Source organism: Rosa rugosa, chromosome 4 (genome assembly GCF_958449725.1).
Source record: "Rosa rugosa chromosome 4, drRosRugo1.1, whole genome shotgun sequence".
NCBI lineage: Eukaryota > Viridiplantae > Streptophyta > Magnoliopsida > Rosales > Rosaceae > Rosa > Rosa rugosa.
Genome location: NC_084823.1, coordinates 18,138,729 through 18,159,103, shown reverse-complemented (window position 1 = coordinate 18,159,103; position 20,375 = coordinate 18,138,729). Strand labels below are relative to the sequence as shown.

Genomic DNA, 20,375 nt, shown 5'->3' with positions numbered 1-20,375 from the left:
AATTGTTCTATGTTGTAGCCTCTATTTATAGGCTACCAAGCAACACTATTTGGCCTTAAAAACAAATCATAATGGGTTAGGTTTGAGCACTTAAACACTTAATGGAATGTTAGGTTTTGAGCACTTAAACACTTAATGGAATGTTAGGTTTGAGTCATTTTCTGCTCCCTTATCCTTCAATTTTTATCTCCATCAAGCACTCAGTTTTTCACCGTGACTTCTTCATAAGAAATGTTCCACTATGAGTGTAGATCACCCTGATAAATTTTCAGAGCTTTTCATATAGTGGTTGGGCCGAAAACGCTGCTGGACCTCGTACAGGTCCAGTTTCCAAGCCTTTCTAGACAAGGAAATTCCTTCAATTTTATCTCCATCAAGCACTCCGTTTTTCACCATGACGTCTTCATAAGAAATGTTCCACTATGAGTGTAGATCACCCTGATAAATTTTCAGAGCTTTTCATATAGTGGTTGGGCCGAAAACGCTGCTGGACCTCTTACAGGTCCAATTTTCCAGTTTTGCTTCTGCAGAAAATTGGACTGTTTGTTTGAAGGTTTTCCACTCCGAACGAGCTTTGGCACTCTTCATAAGAAATGATAAATGAGATGTCTAGAATTAATCTGGAAAGTTTCAACTCATTTGAAGTTCGGATGGTTAGTCCGCCATCCCTCATTTCTTGTCTAGCTCGCTTTCTCCTAGCCGAAGTAGGAAAATGTGCTAAAGTTGATTTTTCATTTCCATGTTTGGTAGGCCTTATTTAGCCTCTTAATAATATATTTTTGAACTTATCGAAAATATATATGTGAGCCACTGATATTGGCTCAATTGCTCCAAGACACGTTTTGTCAAACCAAAATGCTCATTTTGGGTCCAAACACGGGGCTTGCCAGACGGAGGCCGAATGCATCCCAAACCACTTTTGGGCAGCGATCGAGGTCGGAGGAGATCGAGGTTGAAAGATTCTGGGCAGCGACCTCACTTGCAACTGCAAGGTTCTGGGCAGCGCTGCAACCTCGTCGCCGGCGACTCCACCCAACTACAGACTGGTCCGTCCGACCCCTGGCCTGAGTAGAGCTGCAGCGTCGACGTCCGCACTTTAGCGACAGTGCATACGTCCTCTTCAGAACATTTTCGTGTATATATATATATATATATATATAATTTGAGCATGTAAATATGAATCTAAGAGACAAGCTTTAGAACAAAGGATAGAGTTCAAAGTTGATTTCCATCAAGAAATTTTTGGATTGAATTTTAAATTCCATCAAGAGTCATGAGAAAAATGAATGATACGAACTATTAATTGATAAGATTTTATGAGAATTGAAATACTACATCCTAGATGGTACTCCTATCCCGTCTCTTTCATAGAATTGGACTCTGGTCAACTCATTTATTTTAATTTACAAACAAGGGAAAGATAAGAGAGAACTTTAGAGAAGATGAACATCGAAAGAACGAAAATACCTTTCAAAAGATGACAGCCTTAACGTCGTTAGTGCCTCTTGTTACTTATGTTGTGTTAGGGTCAAAACCTCAAGTATCATCGTGATATTTTTTAAACTTAAGGCACCAAAATTTATAATGGGCGAAAGCTTCGTTACAGTTTGCACTTTGGTATTTTGACGAGTCTCTTTAAGAGAGCTACAAGTATAAAACAGGAGACCGGAGTATAAACGGGATTTAAAGAAAAAGGAAAGGTGACCTATAAACAAGGCTGAGGATCTATTCTTTTCAATTGGGCAAGGTTAGATAGATTGTGAGCTCTAACTTGTTTTCACTTGGGGATTGATTCTTCATTTGGTGTTCTCATCTGCTCATCTTCCTCTTTAGACTAGTTTTGTTTTCTGGTAATGGATTCCAAGGCTTTAGCAAAATCCAAGAGGGCACACTCTCAACACCACACTAAAAAGTACCACTCGAATCAGAAAGCAAAGCCCCCAGCAGGTGGAGCCAAGGGGAAGCATATCCCAACAAACTGGGATCGTTACGAGGAAGAATTCGATTTGGGTTCTGAAGGTGGTGCCTCCGACATTGTTTTGCCCAAGAGTAAAGGTGCTGATTATAGTCATCTCATTGCTGAGGCACAGTCTCAGTCTCAGTCTCAATTTGACGATGTTCTGTCTGGTATGTTCTTCTTTGAGATTTTGTGTCTCTACCACTGAATAGATAAGCATGTTTGGTTGATTTGTTTGTTACAAATTCTGATGGGTAAATGTAGGGGAGTGGAATAAGGGGATTGGGTCTATGCTTTCGGCCAGGGGAGACAGCATTCTATCATGGATTGGAGATGATAATTTTGTTGTGGATGATAAGACAGCTCCAAATCACGAGGTAATGCACTCTTGATGTCTTTATTATTAATATGAAGTTACGCCGATATGTGAGAGATTATTAGAAGCAGAGTATCTGCTGTGCATCTTGGTAATTTTATATCTGATGGTAGATGCTGAGAAGCAGATTCGTATTGGAGAGTTGTATCCTGCTCATTAGTGAGAGCTAAGTCAATATATACCAACTTCTGCATCCAAATCCGAGAGTTGGTATTCAAATTTTAAAACTATATACATATGAAGCTAATGTCATTGGTTGGATTTCTTGAAGTTTTGGATCTTTATGGTCAAGATTGAGAAGGAAATCATGAAGTCATATATATAAGAAGCTGGTCATAAGCTACTTCATATGTAATTATTATGACGAGAAAATAATTTTAAGGATTCCACCCATTTACATGAAAACGTATTCAATTTGTGTAAGCAACTGAATAGTGAATACTGCGTTTTTGTTATATTATAATTTGCACATAACATCAAAGCTCAAGGAAATACCTTGCTAGTCAGTTTTGTGTAGAAAGATGAGGAATTTTAAATTTCGTTTTGATTTTTGCTAATATTTTCCTCTATGATAATATGATATGCCTTTCACTTTCCAACTATTTACCTGACACATTTCTTATAAGTAGTTTTTCTATTTATCTACTGCATTTTATCTGTAGCATACTGTCATATAGGACCACAATCTATATTCGTTATGCCTGCTTGGCCTGGATGCCTATACTCAGGGTCTGTTATTTTTATTTCAGTTTCTTTCTATCTTTTGTTGCATAGGTTGGAACCACCCCCCACCTTTGAATGAAATCTCATGAATAGCTGGAACATTAGATAGGAGCCATTACACTAACAAATCTGCATTAAAAATTGCATGAAAACCCCTGAGATTCCAATCTTCATCAATCTTATTTGGAAACAAATGCCAGCACCAACAACAAATTCTGGAAAATAAAGGTTTTGGAGCTTGATGGAGAAATTGGATAGGGGGTTGTTTGAGTTTGGAGAATTTTTCTATAGTGATAAATGGAGACCAAGAGGAAGTTCAGTTCTTCTAGGGGATTAAGACAAGGTGATCCCTATCACTTTTCCTTATTGTTCTTGTAGTGGATGTTTTAAGGAGAATTATCCCCTATCCGCAGATGATTCAAATCTCTTATCTTCTTATCAAACATGTTGGAACCAAACTCGCCCTTTCCCGCATCCGATACCATTTCCTATTTATTCAGATATTAGATCAAGTGTAAACCTAGGTCGAAAGAATATAGGTACGAGGATGTCAACCAGTCTTGAAATGGAAAATATGGAGAATGAATACATCTGGGAAGCATTAACATGCTTATAAATACTTTGAAATGAAAAAATAAGTAAGAGGCAAGTACAATTGTAATAGTATGGTGCTGTTTGCTACATGAAACTTTTGCTGTGAAAGAATTTTTAAGCTATGTGCTTTGATTTCCTTTTCCTATCATTCCCTGGAGTTACACTGGGAGACTGAGCTTTTATTATACTTCATGCAGGTATCATTTCTTTCCTTGAATTTGCATTCCCTTGCAGAACAACTGGACAAAGTAGACTTATCACAGAGGCTTTACATTGAGGCAGACCTATTGCCTCCAGAACTGGTATGCTTTCCTTTGCTTGTTTTTTGGATGATTACTGAAATAGTATTTTGGTCTTGCCTATGAAATTCTATATTATTTAATATATCATCTGCACTCAGTAGCTGAAGATAATAATTGAATATGGAAGTAGGTAATTGTAGTATACTGTAGACTTTGTAATTTTTCCGGGGTTTAACATGGGAATATGTATCGCAAGTAAATGCCAATAAAGGCCCTCAGAGGGACATAGAATTGATGATAAAATGGTGGTCAGAATTGGTAACGCCTGGATATGTATGCAACTAATATTTTTTAGTATAGTGACTAATGGCTAAGATATGGGAGCGATATTATTCCACGTGTATTGGAGGTAGTATTAAGAAACTATATAATGGGGACACATCCTCTTAATGTATAGAACATGTCTCAGATGCTCATTCCCTTCTCTTTTTCTTTCTTTCCGGAGGGGATCACTGTTCAGATGCTCATCAATAAATGTCCATCCGTAGGATTTTGATGTGTGCTACAGATAAGTGACACATGACCTTGTTTATGCAACAGAATGTGGAAGGTTTAGAGTCAACTAGCAGTCAGTCTGCTGATCAGGTGGAAGCAACATTAGTTAACAAAGGAGCCAGAGTAATATCCAAAGAATCAACCTGTGGTGAGTTTCCCGACAAGAGCGACGTAGCAGATCAAGATATTGAGATTATGATATCGAATTCTCCTGACATTGATTGTCTAGACCCAAATTTGTCTAACGTGGGATCAATTTCAGTCAACCAAGTTGATGTTGATCTGAGTAAACTTGAAAAATCCACCAATCAAAGGAAACCACCAGAGTCGAGTGTGAAACCTTTGGCAGGCGTTCCAAACAAGAATGTTGCCACATTTAAGGCAGCAACTGCAGAGGAAGAACTGGATATGCTTCTTGACTCATTTAGTGAGACCAAGATAAATGATTCATCTGGTTTCAGGTTTGTACAGGAAGAAGCTTCTGTGCCTCCACTTCAACTTCCTAGAAAAGGTACAGATTCATCAAAGCTGATGGCTGCCAACCTTGATGATGCACTTGATGACTTGATAAATGAAATATCCATTCCAATCAACCAAAGTGGTCCATCTCACCCCCAAGAAAAAATGGCCGTGCATGATTTTGAATCTTCCTCTCGTACTATGTCAAAGTCCAAAGAACTGGATGATTTTGATTCATGGTTGGATACAGTTTGATCAGTTGTAACCTAGAGATCCATAATAGCTTGTTGTTATCCGATAGCTTTTATATCACTTATAGCTCCAAAGAGTAGAAAAACAATCATTTGATTTCTAAATTAGTTTGAAATCCAAGAATTGCCTAAATGGAGTATCCAAATTCATAGTTTTCCTTCTGGGAATGAGGATGGCCATGGTATCCTGTGATGGCAGCAGTCATTTAGCTTGCAGCTTTTGCTCTTGGTGATTTTGACATAAATACATACATGATTCTTTTTCTTTTTAGGAACAACGAAAAAAATGACAGTTCTCCTCGTCCCCTACTATTTTTTTTGAAGTAAAAGACTGAAATTTTATTCATAATTAAGTAGGATTACATTCTTGTAATACAAGATCAACTATACAGGGAGTAGTTCCCTGCCAAGTTACCTGTTGCTTCGTTTCAAAAGCAATCGAAGCAAGTCTGTGGGCAATTCTATTGCAGGTCCGAGGTGCAAACAAGAGCTGGACCGCAGGCATAGTACTAAGCTCCCTCTGAATGTCTAGAATCAAGCTGCTCATCTCAGAAAGATTAATTGCAGCACCTGTAATTTCCTGAACGGTCACCAGACAATCAGTCTCAAGAATGACGTTCTGTAGGTGCAGATTTTTGATAAACTGTAAGCCCTCCTTGATAGCTAACAATTCCACTTGTTGTGCTGAATTAACATTGTAGACTGGCCTTGTGAAGGCAGCTTGGAAAATCCCACATGAGTTTCGTAACACTCCTCCAGTTCCTCCATGTGATTCTTGAGATAGAAAAGCTCCATCAACATTGAGCTTAGGAGCAGCAGCAGCATGCCATTTCGTTGCAACTTTTTGGACCGGTAGCTTGTCACTTTTCCGAGCCTGTTGAAACTCTTCAAGCCAAGTAAAGCAGCCAAGTATAATGTCATTTGAGGACTGGACTCTGCCCTCCCAAAGCATTGTGTTTCTGTTCTTCCATATACCCCATATGATCATAAGAAGCTTCTCAAATGTTTCAGCTTTAAGATTAAGGGCTTGCTCTAACATCCATTCCTTAAAATTCAGGTTTGGTAAAATAGTACGCTGTAGAGAAAAGGATGGACCTGAAAGTATGTGAAAAGCAGTTGGACACTTACAAAACAAGTGAGCGTTGTCCTCCATCTTGTAGTTGCACAGGAGACAATTAACTTCACCTTCATAACCCTTTCGGATCAGTTGCTCCCTTGTAGGGAGTAAATTGTTACATGCTCATCTAACACATATGACAACCTTTCCAGGAACTTTAGCCTTCCAGAGTCACTTCCAAAGTTCTTTAAAAGGGCCACCAGATGAGGATGAGGCTAAGACGTTACCCAACACTTGTTGTCGAGCTATCCAGTAAGCACTCTTCACAGTAAAATTTCCACGTTTTTCAGGCCCCCAACACAACCTATCAGACACAGGATGTTGACTCAATGGGACACACAAGATTTGTGCAGCCACATTAGGTAGAAATGTTGCTTGTACTGAAGTATGATTCCAAGTTCTTGTGTGAGGGTCAATCAACTCAGTGACCCTTTCAAAAGCAACATGATCTGGTTTCTGAATCATATATCTTGGGCAATTAGGTACCCATTGATCAGTCCAGATATTGACTTTAGTTCCATCACCGATTCTCCAAGTAGATCCTGCTTTTAAAAGTGGCCTACTCTCAAGAATATTTCTCCAAGAGTATGATGGTGCATCACTTGAGCCTGCTTCCCAAAATGAACAATTTGGAAAGTAACGAGCTTTGTACGCTAGAGCTATCAAAGAGTCTGGCTTGGTGAGAATCCTCCAGCCCTGCTTGGCTAACATAGCCATATTGTAGGCATAAATATATTTGAAGCCCATGCCTCCATCATGTTTCGTTAAACACAATCTCTCCCAACTTCTCCAATGAATTTTCTTTTTACCTTCCATGTCCCCCCAAAAAAAAGAAGCACAAAGCTGATGAATATCATCACATAAACTTTTAGGAAGAAGATAACAGTTCATAGCATACGTGGGCATAACTTGTGCAACAGCCTTGATAAGAATCTCTTTACCAGCACATCTAAGAATTTTCGCTTTCCAACTTACAAGCTTCTTTGAGACTTTCTCCTTCAAGTGCTGGAACCTTTCTGTTTTAGACTTGCCAACCCTCAATGGCAGTCCAAAGTAGCGATCATGTTCATCAACACACTTGATCTTCAACACCGAAGCAAGAACTGTTTTCAAGTGAGGTTGTACGTTATTACTAAACACAACACTACTTTTAGTAAAGTTTACCTTCTGTCCAGAGGCCCTTTCATATATGTTGAGAATATGTTTGATAGACATACACTCTTCCATAGTAGCGGCTCCAAAGAAGAGGCTAGCTATCATCAACAAAAAATAGATGATGCAGCACCGGTGCCTGGGGACACATTTTAGCCCTTTAATGCTGCCATATGGCACCACTTAAGAGATTAATGCAAACAAACCTTCCGCACACAAGATAAATAGATAGGGTGAGAGTGGATCACCTTGTCTAATACCCCGCGTAGGAGTCACCTTGGTAGTTGCATCACCATTAACCAACATTGCATAGCGTACACAGGTTACACATTTCATCACCATATTGATCCAACTAGATGCAAAACCCAATTTTGAGAGAATACCTGGCAAATAAGACCATTCAAGTTGACCATAGGCCTTACTGATATCAAGCTTGAGAGAGAAAAAACTCTCTTCTTGAGTCCTGAGATTGTGCATGAAGTGTGCTACTTCAGTAGCAACTAATGTATTATCTGAAATCAATATGCCTGGAACATAGGCACTTTGCAAAGGAGATATGATTTCCGGCAACCATCTTTTGAGTCTGTTTGCAATAACTTTGGAACAAATCCTGTAAATAACATTGCATAGAGCAATAGGTCGAAAATGGGCTGCTTCTGTTGGGTTCGGAATTTTTAGGATCAAGCAAATATGAGTAAAATTTGACTCCTCCCATATTTCTCCTTTTTCCAAGAAATTTCTGATAGCTAGACAAACATCAAGGCCAACAATATGCCAATATTTTTGGTAAAAGAAAGGGGACATACCATCTGGTCCTGGACTTTTTGATGGATGCATCTGAAATAAAGCTGTTTTGATCTCTTCATCAAAGTAGGGCAAGTTAAGATCATCATTCATGGTTGATGTAACTATCATTAGTGTAGCTCTGAAAATGGTTGAGATAGCTTCATCATCCGCAGCAGTGAAAACTGCCGTATATATAGTATTCAAAGTTCAATTGTCTCAGTGTAGCCGGATCAGGTTGCCATTCACCTGTTGGAAAAAGAAGGCCCTTGATTGTATTTTTGTTCCTTCTGTTTGAAGCCTTTCTATGGAAGTAGGCGGAATTACAATCCCTGTCTTTAAGCCACAGGGCTCTAGAACGCTGCCTCCAATATTTTTCTTGGAGAGAAAGCAAGTGACTTTGCTTCACATGAAGTCTACGTTGTTCTTCTTACTGGTCAGATGAGTACGGCTGCTTCATAATATCAAACAGCTTCTCCTGCACTTCTTTTAATTCTGCCTTTTGTTTTTGCACATCAATCTTGTGCCATTGTAACAGTTGTTTGCCGGCACTATAAGTTTTGGTGCCAAGTTGCTGCAATAGGTTCCCAGTAAGGGGTCTTGCCCAGTCTTTCTGAATGATTTGAGTACATTGTTCCTGTCCAAACCATCCCTCTTCAAATCGGAATTTCTTAGAGGTTCTCCTAGGTGAATGCCACTCAGTTTTGGCTACCACAAGCAGAGGATTATGATCAAACTCTGATGGGCACAGCGTGATTACTCGACTGAAGGGGTAGCTGTCTCGCCATTGTAACTACTAGAACCCTCTGTCCAACCTTTCTTTCGTAAATTTGTTAGACCAAGTATAGTGACAGCCTGCAAAACCTATTTCCAACAGACCAGCATTCAACATAGTTCTTTGAAAGACATTCATTGTAGCAGCGGCCCATGATACCCTACCGGATTTGTCTTCCCTGCACCAGACCTCATGAAAATCTCCAGCCATGAGCCATGACACTGAGCAGTTCTCACAAGCTAGGGTTTTAATTAGAGACCAGGTTTGGTTTCGAATTTCTCTAGCTGCAAACCCATATATTCCTGTAAACCGCCAAGATATAGGTTCACCATTTTCAGAGATATCAGATATCCACATCAATATGATGAAAAGATGATGAACGCTCACCTACTCGAAGATCAGCAGTCCATAGTCAAGCCAGACCTTGACATTCAGATTGCTTGGCCACACATATATTTCCTGCAAAGCCAAGACGTGACATGAGCGGATCAATAAGGTTTTGTTGTGCTAGGGTTTCTGATAGGAAGATGAGGTGAGGATGTTTTGCTTGAACCATGTCAATCAAAGCCCTCTGAGTTTCTTTGTTGCTGATTCCTTGACAATTCCAAACAAGAATATTGCCCTGCCACATGATGGCAAGATTGGTGGTGCACACGGAACAGCTCGGCGACGACGCACAAGAGAGTCGGCGGCACTTAGAATTAACTCCTCGTCCCCTACTATGGTATCAAAAACTGTTACCTTAATAATTAACGGAGTTATAACTTTGTTAAGAGTAGGGCTGGGCACCCAAAACCGAAGTCCCGGTCCCGTCCTGAAACCGTCCCGAAATTCGTCGGTACGGGCCGGGATCAAAATCTGAAATTTACTGTTTGGGCCCGTCCCGTCCCGTCCTGTAGAAATGGGCCCGGTACCGGTACTAGCCCAATCGATACCGAGTAGTCCTGTCCCGTCCCGTTTAAATTAATTACATTAAATCTTTAATTTTTGACTTGGTTGTTATACTGCATTGCTACATAATCTGCATTACTGCATTCCTTCATTCCAGTTTTTGACTTGGTTGTTATATTGCATTACTGCATAATATGCAATACTGCATTACTGCATAATCTGCAATACTGCATTACTGCATTTCTGCATTATCTGCATAATCTGCAATACTGCATTTCTGCATTACTAAATTCTTGCATTACTGCATAATCTGCAATACTGCATTACTACATAATCTGGAATACTGCATTATTAAATTCTTGCATTCCAGACTTCCAGTTTTTGAGTTGGTTGTTTGCAGTTTGTACATATTGTCCATCTACATTAGATCATTTCTTCTTGTCATTTTACATTGTTTGATATGTTTTAAGGCAAAATTGAATGTGTAGACTTAAAAGTTGTAGTTCTAGGAGGACATATGTGTGTATAGGGGGAAAAAAAAAAAAGGGTCTGGGATCCCGAAATGGGCAGGAGCCCGAGTCGATCCCGATCGGTTTCGGTACCTTCGGTACCAACTTTGAAAAAACCAAGTCCCATCCCGGCCCGTCCCGAATCATATTTTCGGTACCGGGCTCGGTATCACTCAATAACAGGCCCGTCCCGGCCCGTGCCCACCCCTAGTTAAGAGAATGAACATGCGTTAAAATTGTGTTGGTGAGACAGAATTGGTATAGGCTCATTGCCTCATTCGGGACAAGTGAGATGACGAAAGCTGTTACCTTGATAATGTAGCTTAGCTTTGCTCTTTCTAATTCGCAGATTTGGGGCAATATATGAGTGAGAGACATAAGGGTAAGGTTAAAAATAAGGGGATTGAAATTCACACTCTCTATTTTACAATGCACACTCTATGGGGATGTTTCTTTTTTTGGTATCTTAAGTTTTAACTTTTTGCAGCGTATTGTAAAAATGTGATGTTAATATACTATAAAAAAAAAAAAAAACATAGATTGTGGAATGTAGATTGTAAAATAGAGAGTGTAAATTTCAATCCTTAAAATAAATTATCCAATTATCAGCTTTCTGTACCAAAGAAAAATGACAAATATTAAATGATAAGGTACATTAAAATATCTGATGGGTTCAAATATAAGCATCTCCAACAGTAGAAGTTACTTTTTAGTTAAATTTAGCTAAAGTACTTAAATATAGATATTGATTTAACAATGTTGGTCCAGCAGTAGTAGCTGTTTGTGAGTAATATACCATATTCTATCGAACTGTAAATTGACATGTGGACAAAATAAGAGAGATTTCTAACTTTTGCTTTAGCTATTCTTAATTGTCTAGCTAAATATAGCTAGCCATTTTAGTTAAAGTTAAATTTAACTTAATTATAGCTAATCTGTTAAAATTGAGTTTTTTTTTCAAGAAGAATAGTTATATATAATTAAAAATTGAATTTAATATTCTGTTGGAGATGCCCAACACCCCAATTGTGAACGTCCACCTCATTATACCAATAAAAAAAAGAAAATAGAAAAAGAAGGAAGACCTGTTTTATAGAACGGAAATTGGAAAAGTAGCGACCTGATAAAAGCAACGGACTGAGAAGCTGTTGTATAGTTCTTCCCTTGGGTCAAGGTTAGCTTTCCTTCTCTTGTGCTACTAGTGTGGTTCATGATGTTTAGTGCTGATTACTTAAATTAACTTATAGTGTTTACAATCTAATTCTTTCACTGTCCAATTGTTTCATGAATCTACGATTTTTTGTTTTTGTGTTTTTTCAAGTCTCTGATTCATTAGCTTTTAAAACTGGGTTGGAGATGGCCTTATAGATTTATGTTGGGATGTTGAAACTTTTGGTTTTCAGTTTCAGATTGTTTTGGTTTTTCTATTCATTTTCTTATGAAAAATGCTCGATTCTTAACTCGAACATTGGTGGTGTCTTTCACTATTGTCCTTCTGCATTCAGTATTTCCTACATGGGTTTGAATTTCTGTTATGTTATTGAAGTGATGTATATTACATTGTGCATTTTCTTTTCTTTCCCAATTGAGGATATTTAGAAAAACTTTTCTTGTTGTTCACATAATCAGGTGGTTTGGAGGCTCCTTCGTGCCGAGTTTTGTGACTTCTCTGCTTCTCCTTTGGTTGTTTGCTAATGTAAGTGTCATGTTTTTTTTGTTTTATTGCTAATATATTTGTCATATATGGCTTGTGTTTACAAAAATGTAAATTTTGTTTTCATTGCGTTTTGTGAATTTGTACCTCTGTTTTGATATTTTCATTCTTGCAAGATTGCATATGCGAATCCATTCATTATTGCTGTGTCGACCTACAGGTGTTGATGCTTGCACCTTGCTAGTTACAATACACCTTTCCTCTGGAAATATTTTCATGAATCTTTCTCTTATTCTTCCATGTCTAAAAATGCACCAAATTATTGTTTTCACCGACCCCCTTCTACACTACAGATTGGGATAGAGTCTTAGTTGTATTGGAACATTACATTACTCTTTTTTACTGGTTTTACAATAGGTCATACTAAGATGTAGCACCTCCGCAAGTCATAATTGTTTCTGTCTAAAGCTAGGTGATGATTTTGATCTTGCGTACGTTTTAAAAAGTCAGAAAGAGAATTCTTTAAGAAGTTGGAAATGTGAGATAGGCAAAAGACACCAAACCGGACTGTCATTCTTTTAGTTGAAGAAACCAAGTTTTTTCATATAGAGAAATGTATTTTTATAGCAATCTAAGTTCGTCATAATGGTCATATGGATGGAGATTATGCAAATCCATCTAGTAACTTTGAAATGGATGTTCAGCTCTTCGTCTTCAAATTAGTTTACCTTGAAGCCTACCTTAGTTATCAGGTGAAATTTGTTTTTGTTATCAGGTGCTAATAAGTGACATGAAAGTTACTACTTGGCATTGCTGATTGGTGAACTGACAATTCAAATTACAAGCCATTGGTGACTACTATGTTCTACTCCCTGATTCTACGTACAAACATTAACCCTTCATTAAAGTGGATAGCTGGTTTCATATATTAAGTACCTTTTCAGTTACGCTCTTAGTTAACTATTGGTATTTGGGTTGCTATGCTAATTTTATCTGGTGTTCCTGGAAAATAGCAAATATATGCTTTTGGGTGTTCTATAATATTAGAATTTTCATGTTTTATTTTTTTTGAAGTCAATGGAAATGATTGTTGCAATGTTATTCCACATATAATGTCAGATCACATCCTGCAGCCTGTATCCTTGTCCATACATTGTATGTGTGATTCTTTTGTATATTCCACTCATTATTTTTCTTAAAATATTAGGGCGGACGATGAACCTGTTGATCAGAAGAAGTACCTTGAAGAGTCTTGCAAACCAAAATGTGTGAAACCATTTCTCCAGTATCAGGTATTTTGCAGCATTTTGGAAATTTGAATTTGATTTGCTGACTTAGAAGATGAACTATCGTCTCAGAAGATGAACTATTCTTAATGTACATTGGCATCAGTGCATCACTGTGGATGGCATAATTTATATCATCTATATGGAAATAGCTAAAGTTTGTAATCCTGTTGGTGTATGTTTGAAACGGATTGTTGCTTACATATACTGTGTAAACCACTTTTAATTATAGAGTAATGTTTTTGGGTCCTGTTTGTGTTATGTTTCCTTTCACCTGTCCCACCAAGGCTCCAACTGTGTCCTGGTCTCAGAGGTCTATTAGTTCTTTAGCATGCAACCGGAGATCATATGTCATCCAGAACCCCGGAAAAGGTTGTGTTTGTGTGTGTGTGTACAAATACGTATACAGGCATCGGCATGATGTGGCTGGCAACAAAGGTTAGCCATCGTTTAATGCTGGATGTCCTCATCTTCATTTACCCTCAATAGAAATATTACCTAAAACAAATATCCTTAGAATAAAAATGATAAATCTCTCTCTTTTGAGCAACTTCCTCAATTTCAATCCCATTTTCCATGTCAAAAACATACTATTATGGCAGATACAGTACAGAAGTTCTTTTCCTACGGCTTCGCTTGGGTTATAGGCTTACAACATAACATACATCTCCTAAGTCATGATAACAAGGCAAAGCAGTAGAGAAAGTAATAAAGAGAGAGTCATCAATGAAAAGATTATACAATAGTGTATCAAAATACAGAACATTCTTATGAATGATCTTATGCATGAAATATGCATCACTTTGTCTTGTTGAAGAGTGATATTTTTTGTTTTTTGTTTCTTTTCATTTTAAATTTTGAATACTAGTCTAGTGGTATACAACATTCAAGAGTTGTAAACTCACTTAGGGAGAAAAAAGAGGAAAGTTCCTATTAATAATTTAAGTTACGGACAAAAGAGATAGTCACTGAAGCTGTTGTTGTTGATATGATTATTAATGTACTTTTCCTTGGTGGGCACTTATATTGTGAAACAACATTATTGGAATTTAGTGGATCTTTTACTTTATTATCATTATTGTTATTATTATTATTTTAGCTGTTAGGCCATGTTGTGGTTTAGGGACACTGACTGGTGGTTAACTTTAAGAAATGGCAACCTTGGAGGCTGTGAAATTTCATTTTATCCAAAATATAAGAAATGGATTGTGAAGTACATCTCATAAATTACACACCAACTGTAATAAGTTCACATCCTTTGTACAGTGTTTCACCCATAATTTATTACAGGCATGTATTCAGAGGATCCAAGGTGATGAAAGCGGCCACAAGCATTGTACTGGACAATATTTTGATCACTGGTCTTGTGTGGACAAATGTGTAAGTACTGCTTCGAAATTATATAGAGACTGATTCAGTTAGTGTATCTTGAGCTAAAACTGTCTTTTCGCAATGCAGGTTGCACCAAAGCTCTTTGAAAAACTGAAGTGATGCAAAGTTCTTTAGTTGTAAACTGAAAATTCATTCTTTTCCCGTTCAATTTTGAATTGGCTATATGTTTCAGAACGTTTTCTTTTATTACCGTTAGTAGTCTGATGTATGCTGCATTTTTGCAAAACATGGAGACGTAAGTTGCAATCAATTATAAAAAATAAAATAAAAACACTGCTGGAGTTGACTGATAGAAATTGCTGTGGTAGCTTGAGTTGGAATTCTCAGTGGAGGTATTATGACCTCAAGTTATAAATAACAGAAGAAGGTTGTAGGCAACCTGGGAACATAAATATGAAACAGAATATGGGACACAATGCGAACCAGATCATTCTAGGTTGTGGAGTCTGATCTGATGTACTTGTGGAGTTGTGGTGTCAAAATGCAGCTTTGTAGTCTAGTCGAAAAATGAATGGCTATCAAACAATCGGATATGATTAAAATACCAGAATCAAGATCGGAGCCTACTCTTGCTGACTGACATTTCTCGGAATAGCAAACCAAAGTGTCGCACACATTTCAAACTGGTTCTTTTAAATGATTACAGAAGATTCTATACCACTATTTTTTCATCTGTAATTACAAAGAATACACTGTTGGATACGTTTGAGAAGAAAGTACAATATTTTGCTCAACTCCTAGCTTTAACTTCAAGACACCTAATCAAATCCCAACACTTGAGATGCCAACTGATGGTATTTCATTTATTCATATCTGAACTTTATTTATTTGTCATATCATTTGTTGACAAAAATATGCGAATGCTCTAGGTGTCGGTAAATATTGATTGAACATTATTATACACATGAATTGACCTCTCTCAATCTTGCAACACACAGTTCTTTAAGTCTGGCAACCCAATGTTGGCTTGTTTCTTCGACACACCCAACTTCATCCCAACAGAAACCAAGGTCTCTAGTGATCGGGCACTATTTGCTAAGAGATCCTCATCTATCTCAATCGCATCCTGCATGATAACACACACAATAAGCCAGGGGAACCTAGTTATATTTACAACAGTTAAAAGCTGAAAATGGTATGTTGCTGATCTTGAAACTTTCCAAGATATAACAAGCCAAAAAGAATCCCAACATGGTGATATCTTATGTGCATTCAAGAACTATTCATTCCAATACCAACCTTTTTGAAGACACAAATTACATGCAACGTGAAACATTATTTAACTAATGAGGTTTTCTAACAGAACATGCAAGTGTGCAATTTCATTACCAAAGATGCTCAGTTTTGTGACCAAACAAGGAAAAGAATGAGTTAGCAGAAGTAAAAGAGAATTAAGATAGCCTCAGCAGGAGAAGATAATAAGTCAGCAGCTCCAGTTCATAATCAAGTGGCTATAAACGACGTCGTCTCCGCCATTCCAACGCTCTCTTTTTGTACGACTCGGAGATAGCTTAGAGGTCGTCAACCAATGAAAAATTAAAAACTTTATTTTATACGACGTGGCGCGTTTTAATTGGTAGAGTGACTACCGCTCAGTAAGGAATCTGCCGCAGTGGAGTAAAATTCTCTACATAATCCCAGACTCAACCCTCAAAATTTGCAGAGCTCTTTTTGGAAACCCCAAAAAAAAAAAAAAAAAAAAATTTGCAGAGCTCTTTGAAAATCGTAGACCTGAGTCTGAGTCTGTGAGGAAGGAGGAGGTAGATTTGACGGCGATGGCTCTCAATCTCCGGCAAAGGCAAACAGGTACTTGCTCTCTTTCTTCCTCATTCTAGTTTCTTTTAGATCTAATTTTTCCACCGAACCGGGAAAGTAAAATTAAATTACTGGAATAACTCCAAAATCTCAAATTAGCTATCTGAGAAAACCCTAGGAAATTTTGTAGTGGAATTACCGTTGGAGCTTGTCAAATTCTATCCGCTTTGTTTTGGATCGTGTTGTTGAATTTGATCTTGTAATTTCACTTTCTGAACTAAAAGCTTCTGTACTTTAATGGAGGATTTTTGATTTGTTCTTTGCACTATTTAAATTGTTTGCTTAATTTTTTTAATTTTTGTGTGAGATATTGAGTTTGATCTGTAATTTTTTTCAATTCAGAATGTATTGCGCGTATGCTGAATCTGAACCAACCTGTTAATGCGACGGGTATGGCAAACGAAGAGGTTTATAAGATGTTGATCTATGATAAGTATTGCCAGAACATTCTCTCCCCACTCATCCATGTTAAGGATCTTCGAAAGCACGGTGTGACGCTTTTCTTCCTCATTGATAAGGACCGAAAACCCGTCCCTGATGTGCCTGCGGTCTACTTTGTCCAGCCCACCCATGCCAACATTCAGCGCATCATTGCCGACACCTCCAGCCTGCTCTATGATAGCTTCCATCTTAATTTCTCGTCCTGTATCCCCCGTCCGCTTCTTGAGGATCTCGCATCTGGGGCTGTGAATTCGGATTCGATTCATCGGATTTCGAAGGTGCATGATCAGTATTTGGAGTTTGTGACACTGGAGGATAATTTGTTTTCCTTGGCACAGAAGTCTAGTTATGTTCAGTTGAATGATCCCTCGGCAGGGGACCGTGAGATTGAGGAGATTATTGAGAAGATAGTTGGTGGCTTGTTCTGTGTTTTGGCCACCCTTGCTGTTGTGCCAATTATCAGGTGCCCACGTGGCGGACCGGCTGAGATGGTAGCATCGGCATTGGATCAGAGACTGCGTGACCACTTGTTGTCGAAGAACAATTTGTTTACAGAAGGTGGGAATTTTGTGAGCTCTTTTCAGCGTCCTGTATTGTGTTTATTTGACCGTAACTTCGAGTTGTCTGTGGGCATACAGCATGATTTTAGGTACCAACCATTGGTGCATGATGTTCTTGGGTTGAGGCTTAATAGGTTGAATGTGCCAGGGGAAAAGGGCGGGATGAAGTCATTTGAGTTAGATAGCTCAGACCCGTTTTGGGCAGCAAATTGGTCTTTAGCATTTCCTGAAGTAGCAGGGGAGATTGAGAGCCAATTGAGTAAGTATAAGAAGGATGTTGATGAGGTAAATAGAAGGACTGGCGGGAATGATGGAACTGAGTTTGATGGGACAGATGTGATTGGAAACACAAAACACTTGATGAGTGCAGTGAACTCCTTACCTGAGTTGACTGCAAGGAAGCAGGTGATTGATAAGCACACAAATATTGCAACTGTGTTATTGGGTGAGATCAAGGAGAGGTCGCTTGATGCTTTTGCCAACAAGGAGTATGACATGATGGCTAGAGGGGGCATTGATCAAAAAGAACTTATGGGTGCACTTAGAGGAAAAGGAACTAAGATGGATAAACTGCGATTTGCTATCATGTATCTCATTTCATCAGAAAGCATTAACCAGGGAGAAGTCGAATTAGTGGAAGCAGCCCTCAGGGAGTCGGAGGTTGATACCCGTGCATTTCAGTATGTGAAGAAGATCAAGTCGCTGAATGTCTCATTGGCATCAGCAAATTCTGCCAGCAGAAGCAATATAGTTGATTGGGCAGAGAAGCTCTATGGGCAGTCAATTAGTGCCGTGACAGCAGGTGTCAAAAATCTGTTATCTAGTGATAGGCAGCTGGCACTAACTAGGACAGTGGAGGCTTTGATGGAGGGAAAGCCAAATCCAGAAGTTGATTCTTACCTTATGTTTGATCCTCGTGCTCCAAAGTCAAGCTCGGGAAGCAGCCATTTAAAAGGACCTTTTAAGGAGGCTATAGTGTTCATGGTTGGAGGTGGAAATTATGTGGAGTACGGGAGCCTGCAAGAGCTTGTTCAACGTCAACAGCCTACGAGGCATGTTATCTATGGAACCACAGAAATACTCACAGGAGAGGAGTTTGTGGAGCAGCTTGCTCTTTTGGGCCAGAAAATGGGGTTGGGTGGTGCTCCTGTTGCTGCTCCAACTCAGTGACATTGGTCTGCAATTTAGTGCTTATTTACACATGAAAGAAAATGATTATGAGAAGCTAAGAAAACCGTGCGAGTGAAAATGTATAATTTTCTGCATAGTTTGAAAAAGTTAGCAGAGACTGTGATGCTCTGTGGTGCTTTTTATTAGTTTTTTTTATTATTATTCTAATTTGCCTACATCGAGGCTTCATATGAGACTTTGATCCACATTATCTTGGATCACCACAAAGAGTCAATTGGAGTTCATATTTTGTTATAGCATGTAAAAGTTTTTGTCAATCAGATAACTTTTGTGGTTAGAGAGATATTACCATTTTTTACTGTGTTGATTTACTCAACAACTGAACATCCAAGCAGTTACTTTTGTGGTTTATGGCTTTAACCGTTTATTGGTAAACAGTTTGCTTCTCGCTATATGAAGGAACTGAAGAGCTGATAATCTTTTGCATAATTTGTGCATTTTAGGAAATTACAATGTTTTTGCTTTGATTTGTTTCTTCTTCAGTTTTTTTTTTCCCTCTTTTTTAAGAAAAATTTATGCACTTGATTTGGACGAATTTCCAGTTTTCAATGTCCTTATTTGGTACTAAATTTGTTACTTGTTTCCAGTTTTTAGAGCCATTCCATTAAAGGGCTATTCATTTATTCATTCAGTCCAAACAATTTCTCCTAAGATTGCCTGTAGTTCAGAACTCGAAAACTGACAGTTATAGTCATCATCATTTAGATAATCAGTAGTCAATCCAAAGAATGCCTCAACTTCAGGATCAAAATACGCATCATTAGGGCAATCAATAATTGAGTTATTAGTGCTGCTAACATTGTGGCTCTGATGATTCAGAGGAGCAGGATTTTTTTATTATTTTTTTAATATTTTATTTTAATTTTCAATTGCTGAACCACTGTGACAGGCATTGGGGAAAATTGGTTTCTTGCTGGACTCCCCTGCTTTCTACAGTCTACGAGGTATACCATCTACTTTAAAGATGAAAATTGAAAGTGTGAACGATTTGTTTAAAATGATTCTAGTTCTTTGGCATTTAAGGTTAACTCACAAATTATTTTATTTTATATATTTTGATGTATTTGGTAGTTCTGGTTTAGTTGATTATATGATTTGTTTTCCCTACATGGTGGCCTTGTTTTCTCTTTTCCTTTTGTCATATGACCCTCAAAAAAGAAATCATTGAAAGGCTCCCTATTATGCTTGAGATTTGAACATTTTCTTTCGATTCATTTTGTTGATGCTTTCACACAACAGTTTGATATCATGTCAAACTTCTTCCTGTTCAAGATTCTGGGTCCAATTATCTAATATCACCCGCCAGCATGATATTATTCTCAAAAACAAAGCAAATCCAAACTGCTAATTACATGCAAGTGAACGTGATTCATTGTTTCTGCATATGAAACTGTCACATGTACAGTTCAGCGCTTCCTTGATGTTGTTGTTGAGGAGGATGTGGCACATGTTTGACGAATTGCCATAGAGGCTATAGCAAGCTTCTTTATCTCGCCCCTATTAACTTTACAAGAAACAGTTATGGATTCTCCACTGCTCAATTTAAATAGATGTTTTTTACTCTTCAGCAACTTGCTGCGGCAATACGTTAACATCGAACAGAATACAATCTGTTGCACATGGAATGAATTTCAAACTGGTTCCTTTAAATG

At 38.1% G+C, this 20,375-nt stretch overlaps 3 protein-coding genes across 3 annotated transcripts; all 3 read left to right on the top strand.

Annotated features, from left to right (window-relative positions):
• The first annotated feature begins 1,627 nt into the window (after nucleotides 1–1,627).
• On the top strand, nucleotides 1,628–5,315 carry LOC133743648 (protein ECERIFERUM 16). Its single transcript, XM_062171646.1, has 4 exons — nucleotides 1,628–2,127; nucleotides 2,222–2,334; nucleotides 3,848–3,952; nucleotides 4,493–5,315. The coding sequence occupies exons 1-4, from the start codon at nucleotides 1,854–1,856 to the stop codon at nucleotides 5,159–5,161; spliced, it is 1,161 nt and encodes a 386-aa protein (XP_062027630.1). The 5' UTR covers nucleotides 1,628–1,853; the 3' UTR covers nucleotides 5,162–5,315.
• Nucleotides 5,316–11,421: 6,106 nt separating this feature from the next.
• Nucleotides 11,422–15,012, top strand: LOC133745503 (cytochrome b-c1 complex subunit 6-1, mitochondrial-like). The gene is made up of 5 exons (XM_062173587.1): nucleotides 11,422–11,558; nucleotides 12,014–12,080; nucleotides 13,246–13,330; nucleotides 14,615–14,704; nucleotides 14,783–15,012. Coding segments are annotated over exons 2-5 (210 nt in total). The 5' UTR covers nucleotides 11,422–11,558; nucleotides 12,014–12,078; the 3' UTR covers nucleotides 14,816–15,012.
• A 1,361-nt stretch (nucleotides 15,013–16,373) lies between these two features.
• LOC133706730 (SEC1 family transport protein SLY1) lies at nucleotides 16,374–19,006 on the top strand. Its single transcript, XM_062132275.1, has 2 exons — nucleotides 16,374–16,522; nucleotides 16,874–19,006. Exons 1-2 carry the CDS (start codon nucleotides 16,492–16,494, stop codon nucleotides 18,700–18,702), a joined length of 1,860 nt encoding a protein of 619 aa, XP_061988259.1. The 5' UTR covers nucleotides 16,374–16,491; the 3' UTR covers nucleotides 18,703–19,006.
• Nucleotides 19,007–20,375: the final 1,369 nt, after the last annotated feature.